Genomic DNA, 14,902 nt, shown 5'->3' on the forward strand with positions numbered 1-14,902 from the left:
GGACCTGTGGGACTATAACTATGTAAGGTGTAGCACTTGGGTCACTGTGGTCCATGAAGGAGAGGAGAAATAGGGTGGGGATGAGGAAGTAGTTGAAGAAATAATGGTTGAAAACCCTCCAAATTTAGTAAATGACATACACCTACAGTTAGGCAAACCTCAAACAGGATAAACTCCCCAAATCCACACATCATAAGTCAAAAACAAAGAAAAATAATGCCTTACCTATAAGGGGGTAAACAATTAGAAAGACAAGAGGGGGAACCAATGTGGCTCAGTGGTTGAGCATCAGCTTCCCACATACAGAAAGAGGATTTCTCATCAGAAACCATGGAAGCCAGAAGGAAGCAGTGGCATGAAATTTTTCATATGCTGAAAGAAAATTGTCAATCCTGAATTCTATACCAAAGAAAATATATTTCATGAATGAAGGAGAAATCAATACATTCTCAGATGAAGGAAAACTAAGAGCATCTGTCACTAGCAGTCCAACAGTAAAAGAATGGCTAAAGGGAATTCTCTAAACAGAAAGGAAATGATTAAAAAAAAAAAAGGAGTCTTGGAGGGAGCATCAGGAAGAAAGAACTCAGTAAATAAAAATGTGGATAACTATTTCTCAAGTTTTCTGAATTATGTTTGACATTTGAAACAAAAAAATACAACACAGTTGGATGTGATTCTAAATGTATATAGAGGAAATAATTATATTACAAATGAAGAACGTAAGGGGTCAAAGAGAGTACAGTTTCTATACCTCACTTGAATTTGTAAAATGATGACACCACTAGACTATGATAAGGTATGTATATATAATGTAATATTGAGTACAACCACTAAAATGGCTATATGAAGAGATATGCTCAAAAACACTATAGATAAATCAAAATGGAATTCTAAAAGGTGTTCATGCAAACTACACAAAGTCAGGAAAAAGAAAACAGAGAGTACTAAAAACAAAAAAATGAAATTGCAGACTTAAGCCATAACATACAGCAATCATTATATTACATGTAATTGGTTTGAATGTATCAGTAAAAACAGACTGGCAGAGAAAATGGAAAAATTGACCCAACTATATGCTGTCTACAGGAGACTTACTTGAAATATAATGATATATTGGGAAGCAGATGTAGCTCAAGCGATTGGGCTCCCAGTGCCTCCTAAGTAAGACAGTGAGATGGTGCAGTGGGCAGGCATAACAACCTGACACAAGATGATGCAACAAGAGACACAATGGAAGTGGACTTGGCCCAATGGAGAGGGCATCCGCCTACCCCATGGGAGGTCCGTGGTTCAAACCCTGGGCCTCCTTGACCCGTGTGGAGCTCACCCATGCACAATGCTGATGCACACAAGGAGTGCCATGCCATGCAGGGGTGTCCCCTGCGTAGGGGAGCCCCACGTGCAAGGAGTGTGCCCCGTATGGAGAGCCGCCCAGCACGAAAGAAAGTGCAGCCTGCCCAGGAATGGCGCCACACACACGGAGAGCTGACACAGCAAGATGACGCAACAACAACAAAAAGAAACACAGAATCCCAGTGCTACTGATAAAAGCAGTCACAGAAGAACATACAGTGAATGGACACAGAGAGCAGACAACGGCGGTGGGGGGGGGGGAATTGGGGAGGAAGGGCAGAGGAAAAAAAATCTTAAAAAAAAAAAAAGACACAAGAAGAAAAACATAATGAGACACACAACAAAGCAGGGAGCAGAGGTTCCCAGTGCCTCCTACAGAGGACAAGCAGGATGGCAAGCTGGCATGATAGGCAGGTGCGGTGAGCTGACACGACAAAATGACACAAGAGGAAAAACAGAATGAGAGACAAAACAAGCAGGGAAGAGAGGTGGCTTAAGTGATTAGGCAACTCCCTCCCATATTGGAGGTCCCGGGTTCGGTTTGTAGTGCCTACAAAAGAAACAAAGAAGACAAACTGGCACAACAAGTGCAAACAATGAGGGGGAGGGAAGAACTAAATGAATAAAATAAATCTTAAAAAAAAAAAAGAAAAAAATATATAATGATACAGTAGCTTATAACCTAAAGGATAGAAAACAATAAATCATGCAAACATTAATCAAAAGAAAGCCTGATTTTGCTATATTAAAAAGACTTCAGAGCAAAGAAAATGACCAGAGACAGAGAGGAATGTGTAGTGCATCAAACAAAAGAGGTACAAAATATGGAAAAAGCAAAAACTGATAGAATTGAAAGGAGAAATGGACAAATCTACAATGATAGTTCAGACTGACACTCCTCTCTCAACAAATGGTAAAATAATTAGTCAGAAAATCAAAAGATACAGATCTCAACACCACTAATAACCAACAGGATCTAATTTCCATTTACATAACACTCCACCCAACAAAAGCAGAATACACATCCTTTTCCATTGTCTGTGGAACATACACCAAGGTAAGCCAATGATTTCTAGATCAAATTCAATAGCTAATGTTATGGCAAACAAAATGAGAACTTGTTCTTTATATAAAATAACATTTTATATAAATAACACTTTATATAAAATAACATTTCAGGGTTAATGACACTTTCAGTCTTCAATTTTTAACACAATTTTGCCTTTACTTGCTATTTATATTTTTATTATAGGAAGAATCTTTTGTGAATATTTCTAGTGGAAAAGTAACCCTATATCCTCCATAAACTAATTTCCAATGCTTTTTAAACCCAAAGCCATGATATACTATTTCATATTTAGTATGTAACGTCAATCATGTGTTAATGGAAATCAAATGACAGAAGAAATACTTACCAGATCCCATGAAAGCACAGATCAAGACCATGGAATTATATTTGATTTCAGGAGCACTTCTCTCATCTGCTAGAAGTTTGTGTAAAATCTGAACTAGCTTAGCACTTTCTAAATCTTTCTCGGCAGTGCCTGGAATATGAAACAATTGAAGCATAAGTTATATTTTTGTGCATGAATCTGGTACAATCTAGCTAAACACTGCTTCCCTTTCTAAAAACTGACCATGTGAAATCTTCCAAAGGGACCAGCGGACAATAATGACCTAGATATATATTAAATTCAGATCTTGTGAAAAGGGTAGAGGTAGATTTTGACAGACACTATAGGAGTTTTCAGTTTAACATTATATTAAAACACTTCTTTAACACATGGCAGTTGTGGTAGTCTGGAGCACTAGAATTGACTACAAGGGAGTCATATAGACCAATTCCAAAAATCATCTCTAGGGAAGCGGATGTGGCTCAACTGACAGAGCGTCCGCCTATCATATAGGAGGTCCAGGGTTCAGTAACCAGGGCCCGCTGGCCGGTGTGGTGAACTGGCCCACGTGCAGTGCTGCTGCACATAAGGAGGGCCGTGCCACGCAGGGGTACCCCATCTAGGGGTGCCCCATGTGCAAGGAGTGTGCCCTGCAAGGAGAGCCACCCTGTGTGAAAAACACACAGCCTGCCTAGAAGTGGCGCTGCATACATGGAAAGCTGACACAGCAAGATGACGCAACAAAAAGAGACACAGATTCCCAGTGCCACCTGACAAGAATGCAAGCGGACACTGAAGAATACACAGTGAATGGACAGAGAGAGCAGACAATGTGGTGGGGGAAATAAAAAATAAATCTTAAAAACAAAACAAAACACAAAAAACCCTATGTCTAACCATGGGCCAAAGTCACAGAGAGCAAGCATAAATGTTTCTTGATGTCTTCTTTTATCTTTAAAATTCAAGCAAAGTTTACATCCTATTTATTTTTTTAACTTTTAAAAATTTTGTTTTAAAATTTATGATCTTTTAAGAGGACAAAAATTTAAAATCTTCCATATTGTTCAAATCTTTCATACTCCAAATCTGAGTCAATCTGACAATGGAGGAAAAGGTATTATGCTTATCTTCTGGTTTCTTCTTTCTGGTATGGGAACTTCTCAAAAGTTTCCCAGTTTAAGAATTATGTATATAAATCATCAATGGGAATTAAGTGATCAAGGCTCCATGTAAGTTTTTTTTTTTTAAAGATTTATTTTTATTTATTTCTCTCCCCCCATCCCCCTCAGTTGTCTATTCTCTGTGTCCACTTGCTGTGTGTTCTTTTTTGTACGCTTTTGCTGTTGTCAGCGGCACGGGAATTTGTGTCTCTTTTAGTTGTGTCACCTTGTTGTGTCAGTTCTCCGTGTGTGTGCAGCACCATTCTTAGGTAGGCTGCACTTTCTTTTGCGCTGGGCGGCTCTCCTTATGGGGCGCACTCCTTGCACGTTGGGCTCCCCTACGCGGGGGACACCCCTGCGTGGCATGGCACTCCTTGTGCGCATCAGCACTGCGCATGGGCCAGCGCCACATGGGTCAAGAAGGCCCGGGGTTTGAACCACGGACTTCCCATGTGGTAGACGGACACCCTAACCACTGGGCCAAGTCCGCTTCCCTCCATGTAAGTTCTATTCCACTCCAGCGCGTCTTTTCATTGAAGATAAAAATAGGAGAAAATAAGTTTGTCACTGGGATACTTACCCAATTCTAAAGCTGATATTAGTGCCAAAGCAACAAGGGCTTCATTCTGCATTATTACATGTTCACTAGTTGCCATGGTAACTAGATGCTTGATGCCACCACTCTGTACAATGGTTTTAATTACATCCTACAATAAATAAATATTTGAGCATTATCAACTTAATTTTAAACATAAAGGAACTGCATTACAATCAATTTATTCTTAAGTGGTTTTCTGACAGTGTCCTATATGAATCATTACATTCAACCATAACATTTTTTTCTTTGCAGAAAAAGAAAAAGCTTTTTGCGTTAAATAAATTCATTTAAAGTTGTCATCTTTTTGACAACTTAAATTGCCTAAGTGGAAAAGTCCACTGCAGTTCATATCCAATGCAAGGAACAGAGTCCCAGAAGTGACCAAAGCCAAAGAAATAATTGTCATTGTCCCAAATGTTAGCTTACCAAAGAATCAACAAAGAGAATAAAACTTGGAATGAAAAGAAAGTTCTTTTGAAATTTTTATTGTCAGGACCAGATAGTTATTCTCCAAATCTCAGGGTAAAGTCTTTTTTATTTTTTTATCAGTTTTACCCTTTGGTTGGATCTGATAAACATGAGAACTGAATTATGTACAAGACTTGAGCATAACAAAATTCTCTGTCTCCCCACATTTCTCGAGGTACCTATAGCTCTGTCCTTAGAGAAGTCAGTGGGCTCTGAGTAGAACACTGATTGAGAAAATTACTGAATCTCTCTGTATCTCAGTGACTTCATTTACAAACCAGGACAACATGTATATCTCATAGGTTTTTATGATACTTAAAAAGTTATTTGGGAAGTGGATGTGGCTCAAGCAGTGGGGTACCCGCCTACCACTTGGGAGATCCCAGGTTCGGTTTCAAGTGCCTCCTAAAGATGAGCAAGACAGCAAGCTGACTCTACAGGCTAGGGCAGTGGTCAACAAGATAATGCAATGGGATGATGCAATGAAGAGACACAATGATGAAACATAATGAGAGTCACAACAAATGGGAGTGGAGGTGGCTCAAACCATTGGGCCCTTCACTCCCACATGGGAGGTCCCGGGTTTGATTCCCAGTGCCTCCTAAAAAAAAAAAAAAAGAAGATGAGCACATAATGAACAGATGCAGAGAGAAGACAGTGAGTGTACACAATGGGGGGAAGGGGTCGCAGAGAAATAAAAATAAATCTTAAAAAAAAGATATTACATGAAATGGACTTACAAGAATGCCTAGCAAAAAGATGAAAGTGAATGGCCACATTCATTTCTAATACCCATTTTTGTCTTCATCTTACTGAGGGTTTTGTTATCTTGGAATTCTTGGATTAAATATGATTTAGTAGCTAGTCTCAATTATAGAATATTTAAAAAGTAATTTTCCAGGAGCCGTTATAGCTCGCTCAGTGGTTGAGGGCTGGCTTTCCACCTACGAGGTCTTGGGTTCAATCAATCCCCAGTCCTGGTACATCCAAAAAAAAGTAATTTTCTTTGCTACTTTTTTCCCTACTATTTTTAGTAATTAGAAGTAACTGCTGGATATTTTAAGAGTTAGTGTTAATGACACCAAGCTAATTGCAGTTAGAAATATTTTTCAAATTTAATTTACTAAGATTTTTTTTTAAACTAAGATCTTTGAAGAACAATTTCTCTTATGCGTCCATCCAATGTAAATTTTAAAGAAAACTATAGACAGTTTTCTCTGCATTGAATCCACTTGTTTGGTGATCAAACATTCTAAATCAAGGGAGTATTAAGTTTTTATAGTAGTTGTTCTAGAATCTGATGATGTTTTCTATCAACCTCCTTTAGAAGGTGGAAAATTATCTTTTTTTTTTAAAAGAAACTATCTTTTAAAAGGTGTTTATAAAGAAAAGAAAACCTCACAATATACTGCTTATTCGTTGACAGTTTATTTGAAAATGGCATTGGATTCTTAAAATTAGTAAAGAATTTTAGTAAAATCACAAAGGAGCTTAATGATAATGAAGACACAAGAAAATTCATAGACAAATATGCAATTACCTAGGGAAGGTCCCTGGACTGTCTTTCATCCTCTATTTTGTGAATGACCCTGAATAGCCCATGTAATACAAGGAAAGACAGGGAATGAATGAAGGAAATTTTCTCATCAGAAATGAATAGCACCTTTTTAAGTCCAAGCACAGCTTCCTTTCCATCTCACTTTTTTGGAACAGATTATCTCAGCATTTCTTTTTAGAAGCCTTGCCCTCTCTGCTCCTCCTTCAACAAATGTTTATTGAATAGCTGCTCTGTGGAGTCACTTGAAAATGATAAAGTATTATACTGTGTTATATGACAGAAAAAAGAATATAGTGATATTGACAGCTATCCTTATGAAGTAATAACTATAGGTTGGGCATTGTACTGGGTAGTTTACGATATTAGCTCATTTTTATTCGCACAGAAAATCCCATTAGCTATCTCCCTTCAAAGATGAAAAAACTGAAACTGAGATTAAGTTGCCCAAGGTCAGACAGTGATTAAGTGGTAAAGCCAAGAATCAACCCAAGCAGTTTGGCTACAGATCCTTCTTCTTAACCATCTGTGGTCTACATTAAAAGTATACATATTGAATTCATCATAGTGCCATGCACAGGTATTTAATGTGATTAGAAGAGGAACTATGAATTATTTTAATATTATAATTTAACTTCAAGATATTAAAAAAAAATGAAGGATATTAGCAATACTTCACAGAATAAGCAGGCTTATATGGAGAATTAAATATAATTCTAACTAATAAACTTCTAAAATTAAGCCAGAGATTATTCTAACCTCTAAAACCATTTAACTTACAATAAGTAAACTATAAATATATATAATGAGATATTTCTCTAAGTAGGCCTCCTAAATCCTAGATGTCTGCAAAGTATATAAAATTTTTGAAATACTTTAGTGTTATACAAAGTTCGAAATAAAGTTTTATTTTGCAATCATATTTCTCAAGGAGTTTTCTTACGGAAAGCGAAGTTTTCATACATATAAAATCAAGATAAATTATCCACGGTAACAACCATACCTATTTAGCAGTTGTAGCCAATTTGTCCTTGAGTCCTGAAATAAACTCAGCTTAAGACTTGAAAATTAAATAATACTGATTACAATGGAATGTTTGGAGATAGGTTTGGATTTGAGATAACCAATTCATGAAATTGTGGGCTGGTATAGCCACTGAATTACCTAATAAAAATGTTACTTCTCAACATTATATCATCAAATCCTACTTCTCAGTACAGGAGTTAAATAAAAGTTCGTTGGATAAGTGAGTGAATGCCTAAATATACTTGTTTTAAGTTTTCAGCTTGAGAACTGATGAAGAATGTTTTACTCAAAGAACAAAGATAAATTTTTTACAACCAGGGTGGTTTTATATTCTCAGTAGAGAGGCAAACTGTATCTTTTCTGTTTTTGATACATGAAGACAGAAGGTTCAGCTAGTTGGTCAGGAAGGTGTGAATTCACCTAATGGCATAAGAGCAGGAATATAGTTTATGTAATTAAGATGACTAAACCAGAGTGAATCCTGTGAGTCAGTACAAACTTTGGGAGGACTGGACTCTAAAACAGGGACAGGATTGAAGGTGACTTTAAAATGAGTATGACCTTCAAAGTTTGAGAATAAAGCAAGGGGTACTGTGATTCACAACAGTTAGGAAAGGAATTACAGGAACATAACACACTTGTACCAGTCTTTAATTATTTTAAAAGCTTATTCCAGAAGAGTATTTTTCAAGGTGTGTCACATAGAATATTAATACATGCTACTTGGTAAAAAGGATCCAAGGTTAAATAGCAATCAGTGGATCAAATAAAATTAGGGAGGTTTCTTTGTAGTAGTATTATTGTATGCTGTGAACCTCAAAGGGAAAAAGGGAGAGGGAATGAATTATTTCCCTAACTAATCTGACCACAACTTTTTTTTTGGTGGAACGTTTCTTGGGATTATTATTTGACAGAACATACTTCGAGAACTGATTCTCAAAAGGAATCATCAATTCCACGTAAATATTTGTTAAATTTCATAATAATTTAAATTTAGAAAGGCTCACAAAATTAATGGTTCTAATCCAGAGCCCACACAAAGAATATACCTTGTAGTTCTGACCATTAAAGTAGGTGAATCAATCATCCCAGAATCCTCAGGACTGGGGAACGAATGATGGACTAGAGAAGACTGTTATTCTCCTAGACACTTAGTTCTTTTAGTAATGGAAGAACTTTTAATCATTGATATGGAGGCAGTGACCACCAGAGGTTCTGAGGAGAGGGAGAGGGAAAAATAGGTGTAATATTCATAGGGCCATTTTTGGGACACTTGAATTGTCCTGACAATTGTCCTGACATGCAATGACAAAATTATGAGGGAGAGAGTTTAAACTATAATGTAAACTATAATCCACACTTAGTTGCACTGCTCCAATATGTGTCCATCAATTGTAACAAATGTAGCACACTATTGAGGGATGTTGTTAATGTAAGAGAGTGTGGGTGGGGGAGGGAGTGCAGTATATGGGAATCCCCTACATTTTTTATGTAACATTTACGAAATCTAAAGTTCCTTTAAAATAAAAAAAATAAAAAAAATTAAAAAAATTAAAAAATTAAAAAAATAAAAAGATAGCTATTGGTACCTGTCCATGTCTGCTGGGCAATTTAATAGTTGGAATTATTGTAAAGAATTACATTCTTGGAAAAAAACTGATGTGATATGAAAAAAAGTAGGTGAATCAAGGCTGCTATTGTTGCTTAGTAGCAGTATACTTTCAATTGTTAGAAAGCTATCTAACTGGGAAAATAAGCCTATTTGGTACTGAATTGTAAATCTGAAGCTATAATAAAACTATAAAATTGCAATCATTTATTATTTCAAATTGTTTTTGTTAAATACACAAATAAACACACAGACATCTAAGAAAGGTATCATGCTATATACTTAAGTCAGTAATCAAAAACCTTTAAACAAAGAAAAGTCTAGGATCAGATGGCTTCAGTGATGATTTTTATCAAACATTCAAAGAAGAATTAAAAACATTCCTTCTCAAATTCTTCCAAAAAAACTGAAGAGAAAATTTCTTCATTCATTCTGAGGCAAGCATCACTCTAATACCAAATCTAGACAGACATTTAACAAGAAAAGAAAATCATGGGCCAATATCCCTTATGAATGAAGATGAAAATTCTTAAGAAAAAACTAGCAAACTGAATCCAACTGTCCATCAAAAGGATTTTACATGTATGCCCAGGTGAACCTCCTCCCACATATCCCCATCCCTGATACCCCACACCAACGATTCTCTTGTCATAGTTGTAACCCTTCTGTGATCAAAAACTTCTTCAAAAATGAAGTCAACAAAATGACCAAATATATTAATAAGAAAATGAAATGATAGTTTTAAAAGAAAGAAATAAAATACAAAAAATTTGAAACAATTTAAACAATTAGGAATAAAAATGGAAAAATATTTTTAAAAATTTGACATTGTCTTTCATCACTGTAAGATGTTGTCTTGTATGTACAGTAATATTTTCTTACATTTATTTCCCCAATGTCTTACATTTTTCATTTTGTAGACTTACCAGTAAGTAGACTTACTGGAATTCTACTACAGACTTACTGTGATTTAGCAATGGAAGAATGTATATCACTGATGTGCAGGCAGTGCCACTGGAGGTTCTGAGGGCAGGGAGAGGGAAAAACAGGTGTATTACAGGGGCATTTTCCGGACTTGCGAATTGTCCTGAATGAATTAACCTGCAAAATTGTGTGGGAGAGCGTGTAAACTACAGTGTAAACTATAATCCATGCTTAGTGGCAATGCTCCAAAAATGTGTTCATCAATTGTAAAGAATGTACCACACTAATGAAGATGTTGTTAATGTGGGAAAATGTGGGAGTATAGGGAGCGGGGCATATGGGAATCCCCTATATTTTTTATGTAACATTTGTGTAATCTAAGATCTTAAAAAAAAAAAAAAGAATTTTATACCATGATCAAGTGGGATTTATCCCATGAATGGAAGGGTGTTTCACATAAGAATATCAATCAAGGTAATACGCCACATTAATAGAAGGAAAGAAAAATCTGCCTAATCATTTCAATTTGTGCAGAAAAGGTACCTGTATACTTTCTTGATAAAAATACAAAGAAAAGTAGGAATCATTCCTCAACATAATAAAGTGCACATAAGAAAAACCCACAATGAATATCATACTCAGTGGTGAAAGACTGGAAGCTTTCCCCATGACAGGAACAAGACTAGTATGCCCACTATCAGCATTATTTTTCAACATTGTACCAGAAGAGCTAGCTAGAGCAAATGGGCAAGAAAAATAAGTGGTGCTTCTATCCACCAATAATGAACAACCCAAAAAGGAGCAGTTCCAATTACAATAGCATCTAAAAGAATAAAATATCTAGGAATAAATTTAACCAAGGATGTAAAAGACTTATACACAGAAAAGGGACTTCATGCACTTGTTAATTAGTTCTGGGAGGTGCAACGAGTACCAAAAATGAAAGAGTACCAAACAAATTTTTCCAATAAGGAGTAATGTAATTAACTTTAATGCATTCCCAAACTAAAAACAATGCACATTTTTAAGGCAATATGTTAAAAAAAAAGGGGGGGGGGGTTCTTTTCTGCCATTTTTCAACTTGCAATACAGGCTCTGACATACTCTGTCACCCTCACTAAAAACCTATTCAATGAGGACTACTTCTGTCTTCTTTTCAGAACTCACTGAAAGTGTGAAATTGTTTGGTCATTCAATAAATTCACATTTGTGCTTGTCAGAGCTTTGCCTGGATGGTAATTCTCTACAAAGTTTTGAATTTCTGCCCATTTTGCACCCACTTCTTTTATCAAGGAACTGGGGACATCCTCCCATATTGCCTTCTCACCTGAAGAAATTTCTCCAACCACCTCTTGTTCCTGTTCCTTCTGTAGTTCCTGCAGCTCCTCAGTGCTGAGCTCTTCACAGTGTTCCTCCACTAACTCCTCAACACCAGCAGCATCGACCTTCAGACCCACGGATTGGTCCAAAGATACAAGATCATTCACAACTGTACCCTCTGTACCTGCAGGCTTGGGGTCAGCCTTAAACCCTTTGAAGTCTCTCTGAGTCACAGCTTCTCGCCACAAATTCTTTCATGCAGAATTCATTGCCCTTAAAGACACTTCATTCCAGGCCTTATCAATAAGGTTAAGGCAGCGCAGGATATTGAAATGTTCCTTTCAGAGTTCTGTGAGGGTCAACTGGGTGTCAGAGGTAATCTCAAAGCGCCTCTGGCAAAGTGCCGTGGCGCACAACTTTTAGAAGTTTGAAATGACCTGCTGGTCCATGGGCTGGATGAGAGGAATAGTGTTGGGGGGCAGGAACCTTACAGTGATGAAGCTGAACTCCTCCAATAAATCATCTTCTAAGCCTAGAGGGGGGCAGGCTCACTGTCCAAAAGTAGGAGAGCTTTCAGAGGCAAATCTTTCTCCAGAAAATACTTTTTTACCCTGAGGGACTAAACACTTCATTTATCCACTCAGTGAAAAATTGCCTCGTGACCCAAATTTTGCTGTTTGCCCTCCACATCCCATAGAGTTTGCTTTTCATGACATTATGCTTTTTGAAAACTTGTGGGTTTTCACTATGATAGACTAGTAGAGGCTTGAGTTTTAAGTCCCCACTAGCATTCACACACAACAAGAAAGTGAACCTGTCCTTCATTGGTTTGTGGCCTGGTAATGCCTTCTCCTCTTTTGTTATATAGGTTCTACTCAGCATTTTTTTTCTAAAATACTCTAGTCTCAACCCACAGTTAAAAACTTGGTGAGGAATAAAACCCTCAGCCTCAGTAGTCTTGAAATTCACTGATAAATTCATTAGCAGCCTTTTTATTAGCACTCACTGCCTCACCATGCCTCACGACACCGTGGATGCCAGCCCTCTTTTTAAAATTATTAAACCAGCATGGCTGGCCTTAAAAACTTCAACACTGTCATCACTCAGTTCTGGTTTTTCAAAAGATCGGCATGCAACACTTATGCTTTTTCACACATCATGGCTTCCAATACACTGTTACTCGCTGTTTCTCATTTATCCAAATTAATAACAGCTTGTCAACTACCTCGAATGTTTGGGAATGCGGCTTTATTACTGCTTTAACTATTTTTGCAACATAAGCCTTTTTTATTGCTTCTTTATTCTTAATAATGATGGAGACCATTGTTCTAGGCATGCATATTCCTTAGCAAGATCAGTAATGCAAATACTGCTCTTATATTTACCTATTATTTCTCTTTTTTTGTCCAATGGTGGTGGAAAGTAGTTTTCTTTTCTGCTCAGTGCTATCAGCTCATTTTCTTAGGACCCATTAGAAAAAAATGCAAAAATGCACAAAATGACCAAACAAGCTAAGACAAAACAGCAATGCAATATGCACAGGGGAACAACTACCATGTGACTAATGTGTGACCCTTTGCTTTGGCTAGAAAGGGCAGCAAGTCATGAGGCAACTGACACCGACAAGGTCTAGTGTATGTGTCGAGTACCAAACAAACGATGAGTACTGGGCCAAAATTTTTATGTCAAATTGCATCAAGTACCAAATTCGACGAGTTTTGAAGCAGTCAAATACCAAGATATGACTGTACATCATTACTGAAATAAATTAAAGGCCTAAATAAATGGAAAGATATTCCATGTTCATGGATTAAAAGTCAGTATTGTTAAGATGCCAACTCTATACAAAGTGATTTACAGATTCAAGGCAATGCCAATAAAATTTCAACAGCCTTCTTCACAGAAATGGAAAAGCTAATAAAAAATCCATATGAAAGGGCAAGGGACCTGTATTAGTCAGCCAAAGGGGTGCTGATGCAAAATATTAGAAACTGGTTGGTTTTCATAAAGGGTATTTATTTGGGGTAGGCGCTTACAGAGAATCAGACCATAAAGCATAAGTTACTTCCCTCACCAAAGTCTATTTGGAACAAGATGGCTGCCAATGTCTGCGAGGCTTTTGGCTTCCTGGGTTCCTACATTCCTGGGGCTCGCTTTACTCTGGCTTCAAGGTACATTCCTTCCTGGGGCTGGCTTCCCTTTCCTCTGCATGTTGACTTCCCAGGGCTCCAGTTTAAGTCTTCAGTATCAAACTCCAAAATCAAAACTCCAACATTAAAAGTCCTCAACTCTGTTCTTCGCCAAGCCTTTTGTCTGTTGAGTCCCCACCCACCAAGGGGTGGGGAACCAATGCCCTAATCATAACTCAATCATGCCCAGGTTAAAGCATAATCCAATATTTCTTTTTGGAATTCATCAATTATATCAATCTGCTACAGGACCCCAAATGCCAAATCATCTTGAGAAGGAACAAGAGAGCTGGACGACTAACACTTTGGTGGTTTTAAAGCTTATTAAAAAGATACAATAATCAAAACTGTGGTACTGGCACAAGGACAGACATATGGGCCAATGGAACAGAGCTGAAAGCACAGAAAAAAAGCCACACTTCTATGGCTGACTGCAAAAGTCACAGTTGTAGGTGACCACTTGAGTTTTGACAAGGGAGCAAAGTTTACTCAGTGGGAAAGAAATAGTCTGTGTTCAGCAAATGGTGCGAAAACTGGATATACACAAACTAAAGAATGAAAGTGGACTCCTGCACCACACTAAATGGATCTACAACCTAAATATTAGAGCTAACATTGTCAAACTCTGACAAAAAAACAGGGAAATATCTTCTGGACCTCATATTAGGCAATGGGTTCTAAAATTTTATAATGCAAGGATGAGCACCAAAAGAACAAATAAATTGGACTTAACTTCACAAAAAATTTAAAACTTTTGTGCACCTCAGGATATTATCCTGAATGCAGAAAAAAGTCAACAGAATGGGAAAAAATATATCTGTTAAGAGTTTAATATCCAGAATATATAAAGAACTGCTTTAACTTAACAAGAGAGAGCCAAAGAGCCCAAATAAAAAATGAGTGAAGGACTTGAATACAAATTTATACAAATGACTAAAAAGCGATGAAAGATACTCAACATTAGGGAAATGCAAATCAAAACCAATATGAGGGTTATGAGAAGATGGTGTCATATTAGGCAGGCAAGGCTCAGCTCTCTCACAAAAACAACGAAGAAAGAGCCAAAAGCTGCCCAAGTGACCTGCTTTGAGGGTCAGCAGACCAGGAGAGTACTTCACAACTGCAAAGAGTGTGATGAATAAAGAAACAAAGAACCCAAGACAACAAATTGTGAGTTACTAAACCTCCCAGCCACCAGAAGGTCGCCACTCTCCTATCCCCAAGATATTAAGTGGTGGGAAAACCCCTTGCTTATTACAGCTGACTGAGAGAAGAGCAGACATCTTTCTCCTTGTCAGCTGTT

General features: G+C 37.2%; 1 protein-coding gene across 10 annotated transcripts in view; it reads right to left on the bottom strand.

The window, feature by feature from the left end:
- RAP1GDS1 (Rap1 GTPase-GDP dissociation stimulator 1) overlaps positions 1-14,902 on the bottom strand; it is a 200,816-nt gene that overhangs the window by 6,399 nt on the left and 179,515 nt on the right. For all 10 annotated transcript variants that reach the window (XM_058295181.2, XM_058295199.1, XM_058295208.1 and 7 more), the window contains 2 exons: positions 4,491-4,617; positions 2,772-2,900 (listed from right to left, as the gene is read on the bottom strand). In XM_058295181.2, the coding sequence (XP_058151164.1) occupies positions 2,772-2,900; positions 4,491-4,617 (256 nt within the window). The remainder of the gene's footprint in view (positions 1-2,771; positions 2,901-4,490; positions 4,618-14,902) is intronic.

Source organism: Dasypus novemcinctus, chromosome 1, assembly GCF_030445035.2.
Source record: "Dasypus novemcinctus isolate mDasNov1 chromosome 1, mDasNov1.1.hap2, whole genome shotgun sequence".
In the NCBI taxonomy this organism is placed as follows: domain Eukaryota; kingdom Metazoa; phylum Chordata; class Mammalia; order Cingulata; family Dasypodidae; genus Dasypus; species Dasypus novemcinctus.